Source organism: Silurus meridionalis, chromosome 15, assembly GCF_014805685.1.
Source record: "Silurus meridionalis isolate SWU-2019-XX chromosome 15, ASM1480568v1, whole genome shotgun sequence".
Classification (NCBI taxonomy): Eukaryota; Metazoa; Chordata; class Actinopteri; order Siluriformes; family Siluridae; genus Silurus; species Silurus meridionalis.
In genome coordinates, this window is record NC_060898.1 from 2,027,888 (window position 1) to 2,046,566 (window position 18,679).

The 18,679-nt window shown below is 40.6% G+C and overlaps 1 protein-coding gene across 2 annotated transcripts in view; it reads right to left on the reverse strand.

Moving 5' to 3' along the window:
* Positions 1–10,413, reverse strand: part of LOC124397682 (ceramide transfer protein) — a 34,814-nt gene extending 24,401 nt beyond the window's left edge. The window contains exons 1-2 of one of the 2 annotated variants that reach the window (XM_046867322.1): positions 9,395–10,413; positions 7,588–7,722 (exon numbers count right to left, since the gene is read on the reverse strand). In XM_046867322.1, the coding sequence (XP_046723278.1) occupies positions 7,588–7,722; positions 9,395–9,535 (276 nt within the window). In that variant the 5' untranslated portion in view covers positions 9,536–10,413. The remainder of the gene's footprint in view (positions 1–7,587; positions 7,723–9,394) is intronic. The other variant, XM_046867323.1, reaches the window with a different exon arrangement.
* Between the last annotated feature and the right edge of the window lie 8,266 nt (positions 10,414–18,679).

Consider the following 18,679-nt stretch of genomic DNA (forward strand, 5'->3'; position numbering starts at 1 on the left):
GGATCATGGTTTAAAACACACACACACACACACACACACACACACACACACTTCAACATGTTCATCAGAGTTGGAGTTTTGGTTAATGTTTCAAAATAAATTGGTCACATACACATTAATACGGTATTCGGTACGACGCAGTGAAATGCTTGTACGGGGTTTCTACAGGTTTCACCAAGTCAAATTTAAAACCAAATGATATTTAAGACCTATATAACAACAACAAAAACACACACACAAATACCTTGCTAGCGACTGGCCTTAACCGAGCCCTAAATTCTTCTTTTTTTCAAGTCGAGTTTCCCTAAACTCGCACTTCCTCATAGTTGAACAATACAATCCGTTTTTACGTCTGTGGTACAATCCGATCGAAATACACACCAATAGCAGAAAGCTGATTGGCTGATTGCATGTGGGTTTCATTTGTAATCGTAATTCAGCGAATTATATTTGAACTAGTAAAATAAAAAAACACCACCACAGAAACTAACAAACAAAACCATCCTGAAGTGCAGCAGAAGCGTTTTAATGAGTGTTATACGATACAAACCTGTTCCATCATGACAATGCTCCTGTGCACAAAGCCAGCTCATGAATATATGCTCTCCACGGATTGGAAGTGTGTGGAAGTTCTCCTGATATAGAGCTTCAACCATATTCAGCACTTTTGGAATGGATGTGACTGCTGACTGCACCCCAGGGCCTCTTCATCTCACCTACATCAGTACCTGACTTTACCAACACCCTTGTAGATGATGGAAATAAAAAGCTGTGGGATGAAAAGCTAATGAGATACTGTAGAGATGTTCTTCAATAACAACCCACTGCATCTTTAACAGCCAGTGGTGGACGCAAAGCATGTAGAGTCAAAGTAGAGCTCCACATTAAAATATGACTCCAGTAAAAGTGTCCCTTTAAACTTTCACTTGAGTAAAAATACAAAACGTTTTTGCCTTCAAATGTACTTCAGTATCCAAAGTAGTGATTTATTATAACGATAATGTTCCTATGATCATTTTTATCACAAGATTCTTTACTTAATCACCTCAGTTTATGTGTAAAGACTCGAATGTGACTAAAAAAAAACGTGTAAATGAGGTCACGTGTGTTGTGGCGAATTCGAGTCTGGAGTTTCTTCATCATTTATTCCTCTCTAAATGTTCTGCTTGATGTTGAACTGATGCTGAACTGTATGTTGGTGATCAGTAGATACAGCAAGCGCCAATCAGAACACGTGTAAAACAGAGCGTGCGCTCGATCCTGATTGGTGACTCGCTGCGTGTTTCACCAGTTATGTTTTTATCCTCATCAATAAAAATGGGAACGACTGATTTCACTACATGTAGTTGAGTAAAAAGTCAAATATTTGACTTTGAAATGAGTGAAGTTACAGAAAAAATCTCCCCGAATAGAAACAATTCAGTAAAGTACAGACACGTGAAAAAGCAAATTAATTACAGTAACGAATTACTGTAACTTCGTTATTGTTCCCCACTGCTAACAGTGCAGAAGGTAGAGCGCTGGAGCGGCACGAACGAGTTCGGAGCGAGGGATCAGCCATAGAACAGAGCTACTGCAGCATTCCATATACACACCCCTGGACTTTCAAAATGCAAACACACCTACACACCCACACAGCAGGGATTCATGGGGGTCTGCTGTGTCGTGATTCACTTCACTTTGAGAACTCAGTGTGTGCGTGCGTGATTTGATACGTGATGTTTAAAGATGAACGTTTCCTTTTCATGTTTCCCTGTTTTTTTGTTGTTTTTTTATCTAACCTCTTTGTAACCTTCTTTTTCCTCATCCTGCCTCAGACTTCTTTCCCTCCCCTTGACCCTTCCTCTCGTTTTTTCCTCCAAAAACTCTCTCACACACACACACACACACACACACACACCCCTCCTGTCCAAACACGTGATAAGCGACAGCTTTAAACAGCGCCGGAGTGTTTGTGTTGCCCTGCCTGATCTCGGAGCAACCTCTACCTACCACTATGTGTATGTGTAAAATAAGTGTATCCCAAAGACGTCTGTGTCTGTCTGAGATGCGTCCGATGCTCAAAAAGCACAGAAAAGATTCCCGTCACATACCGATGTTACACATGTTGAGGGAAAAACACCTTTGACTTCGAAAGACTTTTTTTCGTAAAGCCACATCACGTGAGCCTTGAGGGCTTTCCACATACACCACAGCGCTGTCGAGACGAAAGTGGAGCAAGCTCGCGATTGAGAAAGCAATATTTTTCCCCCACAGCCCTCTACCCCATCCATCCGTCCGATTCAAGCTCTAAACACATTATAGTTTTGTTTGAATGTCCTTTCAATATTCATTCGGGAAAAAAGGGGAGGGGACTCACACTCGGTTGCTAGGACACCGCTACGTTCTTGCATTTACAATTATCCAAATTTTCCGTTACTTCCTACTGTGCTCGATTTTTCTCGCCGTTTACGATGGAGTGCACTGAAACCCAAAGTTAAACATTTTTGTCCGATTCGTGTCTTTATCACAATTATCACGGAAACGCCTCAATCAACACCTCGCCAAGCTGATAACTCGAGTTCAACAATCACGCAGCAGAAGGTCTCGCCCCCCGTAACAAATGCTTCACCTGTGTACTTTGGATTCGCTGAACTTTGAGACTTTTCTCTCCTGGCAGTGACTCGAACGATAAGTTGGTGAAGAACGAATCTCTTATTAGATCTTGCAAGAACGTGAATAAACGCTCGTAACATTTATAATAAGCGAGTTTGTGTGAAGAGTCACTATAACACACGGGTCTCAGGAGAAGCAGATTTCAACAAGCTACAAAATTTGTCCACCCAAAGCACTACAAACATCATCCGTGCTGAGATTTAGGTGTATTAGCATTCCTACACGTGATCTTCAAGAACATGCAAAAAAAAAAAAAATCCAGCACAAGGTGAGAGAATATAAAGATGCTAATTACATGAACAATATATCAAGAAAACACACACACACACATCTCTAAGCAACCAAAACACAAAACGCTGGAGACCTGCCATGCCTGGAGGTCCACCTAACAAACCTGTGACTTGTCCACCTCTGGAAAAACAACCTGCAGTCCCAGCCATTTTACTTGTTAAATTATTTTGAAATGATCATCAGGACACATCATCCAGGCCGACCTTTTTTCCCCAGCAGATCTCGTCTACGTGTCCTCCGAAGATGGACATCAATGACACGAAATGCAATCACGTCCCGCTCAGTTCCTCCGGCGCATCGCTGTAATGATGATCAGCGCCAGCGCTTCTGCCGCTCGCCTCATTAACGAGAAGCAGACGGTCTGAGAGGTTTATGTGCAGACGTTCAGTCTGAGCTACACTGCGTCGCTGTAGCGCATCACGGCGGGGAAGTTTACAACGAATAAATGACAAAAAAAAGTGTCGTTTTGCAACAAAAAGGCCACATACACGACCGCTGGGAGTTTTTATAGTTCTGCACATTGATATGGGAAAAAAATTAATTATTTGGTTGAACAGAAAAACATACACTCACTTAGCATCGATTCCATGCTAATGATGCCTTGCTAAGAATGTTAACTAGATATATAGACTTAATATGGAGTCAGGCTTCCATTTTGGAAAAGCTAGGGCGAATATAACGTTCTCCAGAGCCACGCCCACAAAATTAAATACCAAACTGCTGACAGGAATCCTGTTTTCCAGGACATCATGCACCACTGCATGTTTGAGAAATACTTTAGGAACATAGTGTTTGTTGACACCTGACCATAATATTGCTTCCTTTTAAACATCCAATTTCACATTTAATCTCCATTTGCTCTGATGATAACCTTTATTCTTCTAGGAAGATGTTCTACTAGTTTTTGTGGAGATTTTGTGGAGATTCATTGAGTTTCAATGGTGTTAGTAAAGTCAGGTAGTGATGTAGGTGAGTTAAAGAGGCCTGGGGTGCAGTTAGCGGTCATATTCATATCTTCAATAGGCTTGGAGCTTTACAGTAGAAGATCTTCCACTTAAACCTGTGGAAATCACATCTTTGAGAACAGGGGCATCGTCATGCAGGAACAGGTTTGGGTCTCGTAGATCAAGTTACGGGAAGATTTCATGCTACACATCCAAAAGACGGCTGATACAATTGTGCAATTCTGACTTTGTGGTAACAGTTTGAAAAAGAACCACGTATGGGTGATGGGTGGAAAAGTCAGGTGTCCCAATAAAGCCGGACTTGGTGTGTGTGTTGTAGATGATGACATGCATGTGGATTTGTTCCCAGACGAGAAACCGGTACAGCCTGAATTAATAAAGCAATACACGCAGGCATGTACGGACATTCTGTATCGCCCACTCACATCCAGGCGTGTGTTGGGCAAAGCGTTAACCTGAAAAGCCTGAATTTGCCCCGTGCATGCCAGGAGAGAGCCGGGTTCAGTCAGGAATGCCTCCTGCTACGTCGCTTAACAGCTGTGAAAGAGCGAACAGGCCCGAGACGAACAGACTCCATTTTCATACTCCGAAATGCAAAACACGACCTCGGAAAACTGGGACGGAGAACAAACAACGCGAAAAGAAGCCAAGAGTAGCAGCCGCACACTGTGTGTGTGTGTGTGTGTGTGTTCAATAATTTTTTTTTACACAATGGGAAAGTAAACAGAGCCTCCAAATATGGCTCATCGTTCTCTCCAGGCCCTCTTCTACTCTTTCTTGTTCTTCACAGAAACAGCATGAGAGGTGGAAATGTACCACACCTCCACCTCACCGCGACAGGAAAAACTTTACCGACTCGTCTGACACGTCCGCGACGTGAACCGCTGATCAGATTCGGCTGTCTTGCCTAATGAATGTATTCGAACACAAGCAGAGAAAAGATGATGATGATCAGGAATGTGTCTGTACTCAGTCATGTTTACATCAATGACTCCCTCTGTCTCATCCACGTTAAGCCTCAGACTTCATGTTACTATTTCGCCATGCTCATTGCGAGCTTCGTAATCCTATGTTAAACGTCCACACGTTTGAGACCGGTGGGGGTTAAACACACTCGGGCGGTTAAACGAGTACAGGTTTAACCTTGTTTGGTGAACACGTTCGTCCTTGATTCGTTCTTTGGATCGTGAGGAGGAGAAAAGCAGCAAGGAGGCGCAATTTTAGAAAAGATAAGCACCCGTGGCCATGGCGTGCTGTTCCCAGTGTAAGAGGCATGCCGTCTCACTCTAAAAGCTCAGGTGCTTGCATTTTTTTTAAATCGATCATGTCTTCCTTGTATCTGGTGTCCCGTTTCAGCGCCCGTGTGCTCCCGGGGTTGAGAAATCGCTGCTGCGGTTTACGATTCGGGGTTTAATCATTAAAAAGGTGGAGCGAAAGGCTGCAGGCTTGTACCTTTCGCTCAGTCGGTTTCTATGGTGACGGAGCCTTTGGTCCTACTTTCACCTTCCTTCTTTTGTTTTTGTGGAACTGAGAAGTGCGGCCTGCGTGACCTGGGAGTGTCCGGACTTCGGTCTTCGACGAGACGCTCTTTTCGACAACTTCTCGTCCTTTTTTAATCGTAGAAGCGCGTGTGCTCAGCCACCACGCGGCTCCATCAATATTTGTCGGCAGCGATAAGAAGCCGAGCGCCAAGTACGTGTGATAACGCGAGGGTCACGGAGGCTCCTCGCTAGCAAAGTGTGTGTGTGTGTGTGTGTGTGTGTGTGTGTGTGCGTGCTCGAGAACAAACGGGAGGAAATAAGCAACACTCTGTCTTGTACTGGCAGGATGCCCGGTGCTGATGACAGAGTCCCCGCTACACTGTCTCGCGCACTAAACAGCTCGTAACTGAAACCGCCGTTTAACGAGAACTTCACGCCGGCCGCAGCGACTGTAGTTACACGTGAGGTGGCTGCGTGTGTTCCAGGATCATACGAGGGGGCCAAAGCAAACAATGAAACATCTCACTTTTTTAAATTTAAAAAGCAAAAGGAGAACATTTTATAAAGAAAGTGGAACAAATTATTCCAATTATTCAAACAATTATTTTGACGTTATTTTGCGCGCAGGATTCGAGAAATGGTGTGTGTTACGTGATTGAGGAATGCAAAAAGCATGTAGGGGGCGTGGCCTCAGTAACCCTGCAGTGAGTGTGCGGTGTAATTGATGGATGTGCAGAGTAGAAGCTCAACTGAAATTGCAATAAATCTGTAAATTTAACCAAAATGATCCTGCAATTTTGTATATTCCCAGATTATTTCCATAAACTAACTCATTTTCTGTTTTGAATTGACAAATAAAATTAATTTTTTTGTATAAAAAAAAAAAAAAAGAAAAACACAAACACCCGAGTAAAGACTTGAGCCAAGGATCTTAATACGGCACACAGCATCATAAACAATCGTCCTGCTGTGTTTCGACCGTCATAACATCATCCTGCTGTTCTTTATTAGCTTTTGGAGCAAGTTCTCTGGTGAATTTAATATTTATAATAATAATAAACACATTATTACATCAAGAATTCACTGCCAATCATCAAAACAAAGTCGGAGCCAGAATTTTCTTTCGAGTATATGGACAAAATAAATGAACAAATGTTTGTAGACACCTGACCACAAGATTGTTCTTTGCTTCTACATTTAGTCTCTGTTTCCTGTGATCATAATACCTCCACTGTTCTGAGAAGATGTTCCACTAGATTTTGTGGAGAACTGTTCTCATTCAGCCATAAGGGTGTTAGTAAAGTCCAGTATTTATGCAGGCGAGGAAGCTTGGGGTGAAGTTATCATTGGGTGTTCAAAAAGGTTGGAGCTCAATATTAGGAGCTTCTTCCAACCCATGTAACGCAGATCTTCATGTTTCTGGCTTTGTGCACAGGGGTATTGTCATGCTGGAACAGGTTTTGGTCTCCTAGTTCAGGTGAAGGAAAAATGTTATGCCACCACATCAAAAGAAACAGCTTGGAGAGGAACTTCTTACTGGTGGAAAAATCAGATGTCCTATTACTTTTGGCTAGACCGTGTCACTTGCTCAAAATGAAAGAAAAAAAAAAAAGAATAAACAAAACCACATGTGTGTATTTGTTCCCTGCTTTCAGCTTCGAATCATCTATTCAGCGTCTGTGGCTCTAGTCAAAACATAACCAGCTCTCACATGTTATGCTGAAAACCCTATTCAGACAGGATTAGTTGTTTTGTTTTTTCCAGGCGGTGCACGGATGCAATCATTTCACTGGAGAACATCTGGGATTTGAATTCTACTTCGCAAATCGAGTTGTAGTCGTTATTTTTTTTTAAACAGAATGGAAGAGCATAAATCCGCAGAATGAGAATCTATACGAGACATGGGGTCATGGGGTCATGCGAACTACACCGAATAGTTATTGGGGGGGGGGTTAATTTAAGCCCAACCACAAGGATGAGAAGACAATCAGTCGTGTTAGTTACTTAACCTCGATAATGCAACATCTGGTATTGTAACAGACTAGCAACATAGCTACAGGTTGCCATGGAAACGGACTTAAGTGTAGCATAAATTGTGCGACGTTTAAAAAGTTTTACGGCAAGAAATTTACAACCGAAACGGCACCAACGTTACATCCTTATATGAGCAAGACCTCACGTGTCCGGGTTCTTACCGTGATGACGGCCTTGCTGAGGCAAAGCGAGCCCCTGCAGCCGTACTCCCTCTCATCTTGAGACTTGTAATAACTCAAAGTGTTGTTCTTCAGCACGACCCAGCGATCCTGCCAGCCGTGGATGTAGTTCGTCCACTGTGGATGCAATCAGACAGTGGGACGGCGTTAACATCAGACTCAAAGCGACATCTTCACAGATTATATATATATTTTTTGGAATCAGATGCTATCGTTGCATCTTTCACATCAGGCCAGCCAAGAGGGCAAAGGTCACAGCTGTACACCCTGGGGATTTTCTGCTTTCACTGCAATGCTGAGATTTGACTATTTTTATTTGTGAGAGTTCTAAAATTTATTATACATTTTTGAAGACTATTTTTAGCGGTACTACTCTCTGTACTTTTTGAAGGTCAAACTTACCATAAAAGGTCTGGTTCTTCATGTAATCCTTTTGTTTATTCTTATTTGAGTAGTTTTACATTTACAGCATTTGGCAGACACCGAGCAGTTAAGGGTTAAGGGCCTTGATCAAGGGCCCTGCAGTGGAGCTTGATAGTGCTGTAATTTGAATTTGCGACCGTCTAATCCAGAGTCCAATGCCTTAACCACTGAGCAACCAACTCCCTCTTACATACGTCCTAATAATCCACTGTATGTTATTACACATGAATAAATGTCTTATGTTACACACGATGCGCTCGTGTTTATGCGACAACCGCGAAAATGATCATAAACTAAATAAACCCCAGGACGCTGAATACGTGCAAATTTAAATCTCATCCCAGAATATTAAGCACCAGGTTTAGTATTAACGTTCTCTACTCCAGATTATTGATCAATTGTATCCTATGATGGTGAATAATCAGCATTTGAATGCTCGATTCTGATTGGTCGGAAGGTGGGTCAGGTTTTTGCAGCGGAATGAGTCTCCAGTTTCATTGTTTTTGTAAAAGCCGTGACGTCTACTTTTTTCTATCGCAGGACAGAAGACTTTTGTGTATAATATTTTTCTGAAAATTAAACACACGGATTGCTGAGAAAAGGAATGTTCATAGGGTTTTAATAAAATGTAATTAATTATTTATTAACTATTTATTAGTGATATATAAATAAATCTATAGAAATGTAATTTTAGTGGTGGTGTTGGAAAAACATGAGACATTCGGAAAACGTATTTGGGGGGGCGGGGGGGGTTTATGTTTGCGGAAAACCAAAGATTAGCATCGATCGCCGCGTGACGTCATCAACCCGAGCCGCTCATCGCGGTTGTTGTTAGCTGTTCAAGCTTAGCCGCGTCGCAGTGACCTCTAGTAACCCCGGTGTGTAAATGCGTGTCCATTAAAATCCAAAAAACACGATTTATACTCGATCTAGACATTAAACCCCCCCAAATACTAATGTTATATAGCTGATAAACAACAATGAATGGGTAAACAAATAGCGTCAGCAAAGAAAATCCATATTATTCGGCTGTCACCGCGTTATAAAGCAAGTTTTATAAACATTACAATGATGTCAAGCTGATTTAACTAATATAACGTGTAGATTTGATTTATTTTTCCGAAAAATCCACGTAGAAGTCTGCGCTGTCAGCGTGTTTAGATCCGAAGAGCAGTGTTGTGTATTTGGTTGAGTGGGTAACGTCCTCAACGAGTACAACGGTACTAAGTAGGGCGCCTACGTAGGGGATGTTGTGAGCTATTTTGAGATCCTATTTAGTAAACTAGGATTAGATTTGAGACGCGGCCTCCTCCAGACCAGGTGTAGTAAACATGAGACCCCCCCTCCACCCCCGACTTGGCGGTACCTTGCTGAGCACGCCGCTGAACTCGGCCACCCCGCCACCGTGAGGCCCGGGGTCCGTCTCCAAGTCCTCGTCAGAGCCCGACGAGTTCCAGCTCTGGTTGTCCGACATCTGCTTGCCGTTGGAGAGCGGGCTGGAGCTCATGGTCGGACGGCGGAGGGATCAGCCCAGGAGAGTCCGAAGAGGCGTTCGGAGGCGTTCGGCTGCGTTCGGAGACGTTCGGCTTCGCATCTAAAAATCCACCCAGAGACCACCTGTGTTGATTTCATGAGAGTGGAGCCGGAGAGAGCGCTAGCGTACCTGGCCAGCCTTTCAGTGGAGCTTCAGACCAAATGATGGGAGGTTTGCTGCGGTGCAGCTCGAAGTAGGAAGCGTTAAGGGAAGGAGGAGCCTGAGCACAAACCACGCCCAGTTCTCTTTGTATATGTATGTTATGTATTTTTTTTTTTAAACCGTCAACACGTTTCTTTAATTGTTTGGGAATCGATAATCTACTGTTTGCACAGACGCTCCGGTGATCGAAAAATAAACCACGCAGATCGTTTTTTCCCGAATCCAGTCCTGTCTGCAGAAGAAGACGAAGCGCACGGAGCTAAACAGACGCCGCCATCTTAGTTGTGACGTAGCTCGTCTTAGAGGCGTGATTGATTGATTGATTGATTTATTGATTGATTGATTGACAGGTTACACTTCATCTCTATTATATAATAACGGGACAGAAACGATACGAAGCACAGAAATATGTCACCAAAGTATAGAAATATATTCTCTGGTCGTGAGAGGTGTCATCTACTACCCCATCCTTCACACACACACACACACACACACACACACACAATGCAAATAGACCACACAAGCTACCTTACATTTCCATTGGCAGACACCATTATTCATAGCAACTTACAATTATAACTATTATCATCGTTATACTGAGCAATTGAAGGTCAACATCCTATCCACAAAGCTACCACTTAACCATCTAGCTCAGGGGTCACCAACATGGAGCCCGCAAGGACCACACAAGTAGCCCGTGGGCCTTTTCTAAAATAGCTGTTTCCTACTTTGTTAAATCATTGTTGATTAATTATTATGAGAAATCATTAACATGATCAGTGTCTTCACATAGATGAATATCATTAATTATTAATAATAACATAATAAAAGGTAAATTGAGCAAATTTGTTATTTCAGATCAAACTGAAAACTGTGTGTGTCAAACTGGTAGCCCTTCACATTAATCGGTACTCAAGAAGTAGGTGTCAGTTTCAAAAAGGTTGGTGACCCCGATCTAGCTGCTTCTGGAAACCACACACACACACACACACACACAAACACACAGCACTTTACAGTACAAAGACCAACATGGATAACACAATATCTGCTTTCGCGAGACTTTGCACGTGCATCGTCTTCCATGTTTTACGAGGTGGTATCAAAAAATATCACTTGCATCACACATTTATTTATGCAGCCAATATATTAATCTAAACCACTTAAGATTTGCTGTAATACAAAATGTCAAAATTTGTCCGACATTTTGTATCAGTAAACCTTCAGTTGTTTAGATCGCTATATTGGCTGCAGAAATAAATATGAAGTTATGCAATGGCCTAATAAAGTCAAGTGGATTTTATTGTCATTTTCACTCTATACGCTTGGAAAAGTGTACAATAGAACAAAATGACATTCCTTCAAGGACCAAGATGCAAATATTTACAAACAACACAACACGATAATAAGACAGTAAATGTGGTTGTGCAATAAAGTGGAATCATATTATTAAAATCATTGCATTTATTTGCCTTCATTAAACATGCTCATAATTCACCCTAGAATCATTTTGGTAATGTATGTTAGTGCGGCACCATAACACAAAGAACGAAGGCTTTTTCTACATTAGATGTGCGATGATAGATCAGGACTTTCCATCTCTTAAATCTCCACTCAACAAGTGAATCTCTTAGACCCATTCAATTTCAAATATCATCAGCTGTAACTTCCTGGTGATCTTGCTATTAAAGTCTTGTTGCTCACCACCACAAGTATCAAATATCATCTACAAGTGAAAGCCAATGCTTTTCAGAACTCCAGTTTCAAAACTATGAAATCTCCTGTTTCAGATTCTGGTGAACTCGAGCTTGCGTTAACACTTGTGGTCTCACTCTTGAAACCGCACTGCTTTATTCTTTTTTGTCACTGATGCTGTCGAACACAAAGAGGGGGGAAACATGTATGTTGGCCTGAAAACTCTTTCCATACTGCGTCATCACTTTACACCAGAGAGCAGTGGTGGAAAGAAACTGGAGAATGGATGAATGAACAAACAATACAGGATAAACAAGGGGGTGTTTTTTTGTTAGGATGGACTGTACATCGATTAATAAATGAGTGTATGATTGGACAGATTGGTAAAAAGGTGACAAAATGACAGATGTGTAGACAAAATCATAGATAGATAGATGGACAGATACTGGATGACAGAGTAAAGGTCTGGATGAAAAGGAAATGGAGAAATACACAGATCAGCCATAATATTATGACCACCTGCCTACTATTGTGTTGGCCCCCCTTTTGCTGCTAAAACAGTTTTGACCCCTCAAGCATCGACAGCATGAACGTCTTCAGCAATTTGAGCTACAGGAGCTCGTCGGTTGGATCGGTTGCTGGTTCACCACTGTTCCTTCCTTGGAGCACTTTTGATAAACACTGACCACTGCAGATGAGGAATATCCCACAAGAGCTGCAGTTTTGGAGATGCTCTGTCCCAGTCGTCTAGACGTCACAATTTGTCAAACTCGCTCAAGTCCTCATGCTCGCAAATTTTTCCTGTTACGTCAACTTTGAGAACAAAATGTTCACTTGCTGCCTAATAAATAAATCCACCCACTAACAGGTGCCATGATGAAGAGATCGTCAGTGTTCTTCACTTCACCGCTCATAATGTTATAAAGGTTTGCTGATCGGTGTATATGGATAATACAGAGAGAATTGCTGGACAGATAGATAGAAAAAAGGACAGATATATAAATTAGGGGATGGTTGTATGCTGTATAGTTGGATGTAAAAATGGATGGCTGGATGGATAAATGAGTGAGTAGATGGATGGAAAGATGGATTGAAAAGTAGTGGGTCTGGGATAAATTAATACATATGTAAATACATGGATGGATGCAGGAATGGATGGATAGATAAATGGACAAATAAATGGTTAAAATACATTTGTACATTTATAGCTGGGTAAAAAAGTGAGAAGTTAAACAAATGGATGGAAAGGTGGTATTTGTATGATTTGATGAATTAAAGTATACATAAATAGATGCTTGGAAAGATGGATGATGGATGAATAAATAAATGGGAAAGAACTAGAGAATGCATGGACATATGTATAAATGGATAGATGATGGATGGTTGAATAGATAACTCATGTAGTCAAAAGAGATTTGGGCAAATTGGTGATTAGATGGATGGATAAATGAATGAAAACATAAGTGGATGGATGGATGGATGGATGGATGGATGGATGAATGGATGGATGGAAGAGTCAGCAAATAATACATTACAGAAGGAATTGAGTTTTATTTGATAACACAAACTATCCTCAAAATATTTCATAGAACAGTAACAAATGTCGTAATGGAGACACGTCACGTCATCAGATTTATATGTGAAATAAAATACAAATAATTTCCAAAAACAGACACAACTGAATGATATTTCAGTCTACTTCTCTCATGGTGCTTATCCGTGTTTTGAAAACTAGCCTCTGTTGTCACACACAACCACAGTCAGGACTCAGGAAGGCCCCATTTGTGGCTAGCAGATCATTTAGTGTGTCAGGCACTCGAATTAGTCAGGAGCATAGCAACCGTCTTGACGACACACGGCAGGATTACACAAACACACACACACACACACTAGCGTGAGTCAACCCCTGAGTGTTATTCAAGAATTTACTTTCGCAGCTGGGTTGCAGTTTGACAGAACATGCAGGGGTAAATCCCTCACAAGCTGCATGTTGTATACGGCTGCAGAAGCCTTTTCATATTTCAATAATTTCATAGTTACATAGCAATAATGTAAACCGTGTGTAAATAGTTTCTGACTCGATGTACACCGTCAGACCTGGTCATTCATCTAATTGTGAAACACAAATAACCGGTTACAGGACATACCAGAACTGATGTAGCATAGGATTTGCAGCTATACAATTGATACCAAGTGTGACAAATCACTTTTGATCATGAGCTGTAATTCATTTCATGTCTTGAGTCATTTAACATTGTATATTTCGTTAGTACCTGAGTCTATTAGAGTTTATTTAAGTATATTAGAATCTTACATTCAATAATAATCCACAAATCTCGACGTATAACACATATTCTAAATTTTTGTGGTCTGGATTAAAACCGAAATCTGGCCACACATACTTTTCTAATCATTTTTGGAGATTCTGTACTAATACAGATTAAAAAGCATAGACATGAAATACACTAATTAGGCAAAAATCTTACTTTGTGTTTATATTATAGCTACCAGATTAGCACCATACAATCTACTAAACCATATCGCGCAATTTCTTTTGTTGTTCAGTGTCTCAAACAGACTTATGGTTTATATTTAGGTGTTTTCTATCAGTACCCCAAACACTGGGCCGGGTATCATTGGGTACCAGGCTGCACAGAAAGAATAAAAAAGTTTTTATATTTACTGATTCTCCATTAATGTGAGTTGAGTAATATAAAAATTAAATGATATAAATTGTATAATTGTAATGTAATATGCACTTTATTGAGCATAACACCTTCTCAACCCCAGTCCCCTCTGGTCCACTGAAAAATAGTCTCGTGATAAATTGTTCCGTGATGCCAAAAACTTTGTGGATTGCTGTGTTAGTACATGCCACGCTATTATTTCTAAAAATATATACAAAATACAATAGATAATACTCCAACTAAGCCGGTCCTTATCAAAAAATTGCGGCATAATTGAAAAGTAATTCTGATAACACTACAATTTTAATTGCATATGCATTTCATTGTATACGTATTTAATCTAATCAAATAATTTTCTTAATTAACTATCAATATATAAATACTATTACCGACCCACATGAGACATGAGAGTGTGATGTATAAGCCGTGCGTTTCCGATCACACTTAACCGAACAGGAATTGCAAAACTTTCATTTATGGAGAAATGAGAGTGTTTAGAAAGCTTTTGCTTCCTCTTTCTCTCCTTCCACTACTCCTGGGCTGTGTCATCTCCTGCCTCGAAACCCTTATACGCCTTGCCCCATGGCCGTGTCATGGGTTTGACCATGAAGAGATCCTCTGTGTCGTCATAAGCTCCATGAAGGAGACCACAAGACCTCCATTAGCCCGGAGGACTGACTCCTTTTCCGCTAACGCTCTAGATACAAGAAATCCTTGCTTTCAGAGCTAATGCTTTCACATTAGAGTCAGCACTGTTCTCTTCTCTGGTTAAGATCCACTGCTGCCAAAAACAAACACTTACAGAGATAACAGGGTAAAGGATAAGAGTAATGATCCTGGTAAAATATTAATAAAGTTCACTATTTTCGCCATATTTTACTGATTTATCCCAAGACTGTAGCCTGCTATTTCTTGTCAGCAAATCTTGCTAACTTTGATTTTCCCACCACACCTAGCAAAACAAAACTAAGTAAATGATCGCTAGTTTTCCAGTGAGATTAGCTTGCGTTAGAGATTAGCTAGATTAGATTGGGTTTACTTGCATACGTAGCCTAGCATGAGCTGCCCTGGTTAGTGTATGTAAGTAGCTACTAGTCAAATGTGTTTGCTAAACTAACTATTCAACTGTATTAGCAACTCAGGATGTAATTTGTGCACTGGTGTGAATTTAAGCGTGAAAAACTGGTAGCAGGTTTTGGTGGTGTAACATATTGTGCTGGTGTCATTTCTGCAAGCCGGGTGTCACGCCATGCTCTTCGAGTAGTTTGAGAGCTTGTTGTTAGCCTTCATACTGAATAATCAATATATACATTTTGTGCACAGGGAGCCATTGTTCTGAACACTGTGTGTGTGTGTGTGTGTGTGTGTGTGTGTGTGTGTGTGTGTGTATAAAGCTTCTGTAGCTGAGAGGTGAGTGAAGCCATTGTGTACATCAATTCATCAGAACAACATGTTCAAGACTAACACCATCATTAAAGTGTCAAAACAAGACCACAGAATTCAGGTTTCATGGTAACTGGGGCTTTGACACCAAGACTTTGACACGTTAGAGACCACGTTGCTGTTGGCGGACTTGTGCGTACAGTACATTTTAAACTTTATCAAGCTGAAGGTATTACAGAACATTACAGTATTTTCAAGGCATCTTTATATCATGTTCGTATAAACTGAGTTCTGCAGCGTTCCTTCTAAACAGAAAGATTACGATTCTGCTGCTGATTTTGCTTATAGTTTTGTGTGTATATGTGATAACAGGTCGACTGTACACTTCTTCAGGATGTTAGTAGCTCATACCTCTAGGACATTTTTCTAGATTATTTTCCACTGGTTTAAAGATTTAGGTTCTTTATCTAAAGGGCTTTTGAAATTTTCAGGGTCTTCCCCAATAGGAAATTTGAGAATTCTGTGTTCTTATGGAGGTTGTTTAATTTTTCTTAGGGATTTTTCTCTAGAATATGTTGGAATTTTTTATCTTCTGGAAAACCATTTAAGTTTAAATCCAGTATAGATTGGAATGCTGGTTTTTGTTTTTTCCTTAGGATATTGGGGATGCTTTTTTTTCTGGGGGAAATTTGGTTCTTTCACAAAGCCTTTGAATTGAAATAGATAATTTTCAAGGTTTGTTGTGTTCTGGTTCTTCTATAAGTCATTTGACATTTTTTCTGTATTTTTTTTTTCCACAGGATATGTCAAAACTCTTTGGTTCAATAGGTTGAATAAGGTTTTTTTCTGGAGTTCTGGTTCTATTAAAGGCCACTCACATTTTTACTTAGTTTTTTTTATTTACAGACACTGGTTCTGCTCGAAATTGTTTTGGATTTTTACTTTCACTTCACAATAATAGGGAGGATTTTCCATGGATATGTGGGATCTCTGGTACTTTGGGCGTTTTATGTACCAGTGTGCATTAATATAAACCAGACGGCACTGACGAATCAGGTTCAATAAATTGGTACAGTGGTTATAGACATTTTATAATAAAGACAGACAAGAAAATGAAACCTTTATTCTATTAATCCCCAGAATTCCAAATCTTGCATGGAAAGTTTAGCTGGATGTAACAGAGGTGAGTATTGCGAATCTCTGCAATTGCACAAAGCATGAAGGATTAGCATTTGTCACCGGCTCGGGTGGAGCAGATTAGCACTGAGGTTAAATCTAATCTGTCGGATTGTGACAGTGAAACAGTAGAAGACTTGCCCGAGCTCTCCTGTCTCCTGTGTGGTAATCTACAGTGTATCAGATAGCACGCTACACAATAACACACACCAGTGAACAAAACCATTGCGATCAGATAGCAAGCAATACTACTGGATCATGTTGCCATAGAGCCGGTTAGGGGTAACAAACTTTTCTGAACTCAAAATGCTTGATAAGTCTAATGAAGCACATCGGATTTAGGATTTGGAATTTTTCCTCTTTTATTGCCACATATTTAGCAATATTAGCTAAAGACAAGAAAACTCATGAAACTTAGGGATTGATTTCATTTCTGTACTTCGCCTCTGCTTCTTGACACACACAGACAGACAGACAGACAGACAGACACACACACACACACACACACACACACACACACACACACACACACACACACTAACTATCCTTCTGAGGACCTTCCACTGACATCATTATGAATACAACTAATCTCTGCTGTTCCTACGTTAAATTCTAACCCTTAACTTTACGTTGACATTTCATCCATAACAAGATATTAAAACATACCCCCCACACACACACACACACACATATAGAAATACTTTACTAAGTGCAGAGGCAATAATGTGTGAATATCACAAAATGTTAAATCTAAATATGTGTGATATCTGTTCATCTGTGTTTCCTTTCCCTATCTGTGTGTGTGTGTGTGTGTGTGTGTGTGTGTGTGTGTGTGTGTGTGGGCAGGACTAATATTACTAAGTACGATACTCTTATGTATGATTACACTGCTCTGTAATTCCTGTATGTGTGCGGGTGTATTCCCACACGGCTTTCTCAGATCAGTGATTCATCCTTCCGAATAACTCACAAGGAATTCCTACCCCACCCTACACATTCCCTCATTCTGGAGTACACCATGTAGTGTGTGTGTGTGTGTGTGTGTGTGTGTGTGTGTGTGTGTGTGTGTGCGTGTACGTGCGTGCGCCCCCTACTGGAAAACTGTAGTCCCCAGCAGCCACCCTCCCAATCTTGACCGCACCTCAAATTCCAGGATATAGAGTAAATATGACATTTCTTTAAAAATGCCCATGTAGTGCGTATGCATGAGGATGAAAGTGAAAATTGAGTTATTAAATTAAATTCAGTCCTATGAAATTTCAATATATTATTCGGAATTCTGTAGCTGTCAATATAAGATAGAAGTTTTAAACACGGTTTACAAAATGCGTCTGATGATTTGGTGGTCTTGCTGGTGTTAATGAATACTTCTTCAAATCCGACAAAACGCTTTCTGATTTGCCCTTTTAAAAGCAAAATATGTTCCTGAGATGTTTTTGTGAGCCAGACACTGGTTTTTAATTGAGAGATTACAATTACCTGGTTTTTAGCATAATTTCTATTTTTGTTGTCTGCAAAATCTACTGTGGTTATCACACTTAAGTCGAATGTATGTGATTTCTATTCTACTTGAATCCCCCATTTGCTCTATTACACTATTTTGACAAAAGTTTGTGGACACCTGACCATAAGATTGGCATGTGCTCCTTTTTGAACATCCCATTCCACATTTAATCACCATTTGCTGTTATAATAACCTCCAATCTTCTGGGAAGATGTTCCACTAAAGCCACAAGGGTGTTTGTAAAGTCATGTTGTGATGTAGGTGAGGTGAGGATGTCTGGGGTGCACATTCATTGTTCAAAAGGGTTCTTAGGAGATCATCCACACACTTCCAAACCATGAACAGCAGATCTTCTGGAGATGACTTAGTGCTTAGTTACTGCCTTTCTGACATGCCTATTATGACAACTGTTTGTGTGTGTGTGTGTGCCACAGCTAGGTGTAACAGATGTTGATCTATGACTTGGCAGTACCAACGTAGAAGCTTTAAAATCTGTGCATGAATCTGAAACAG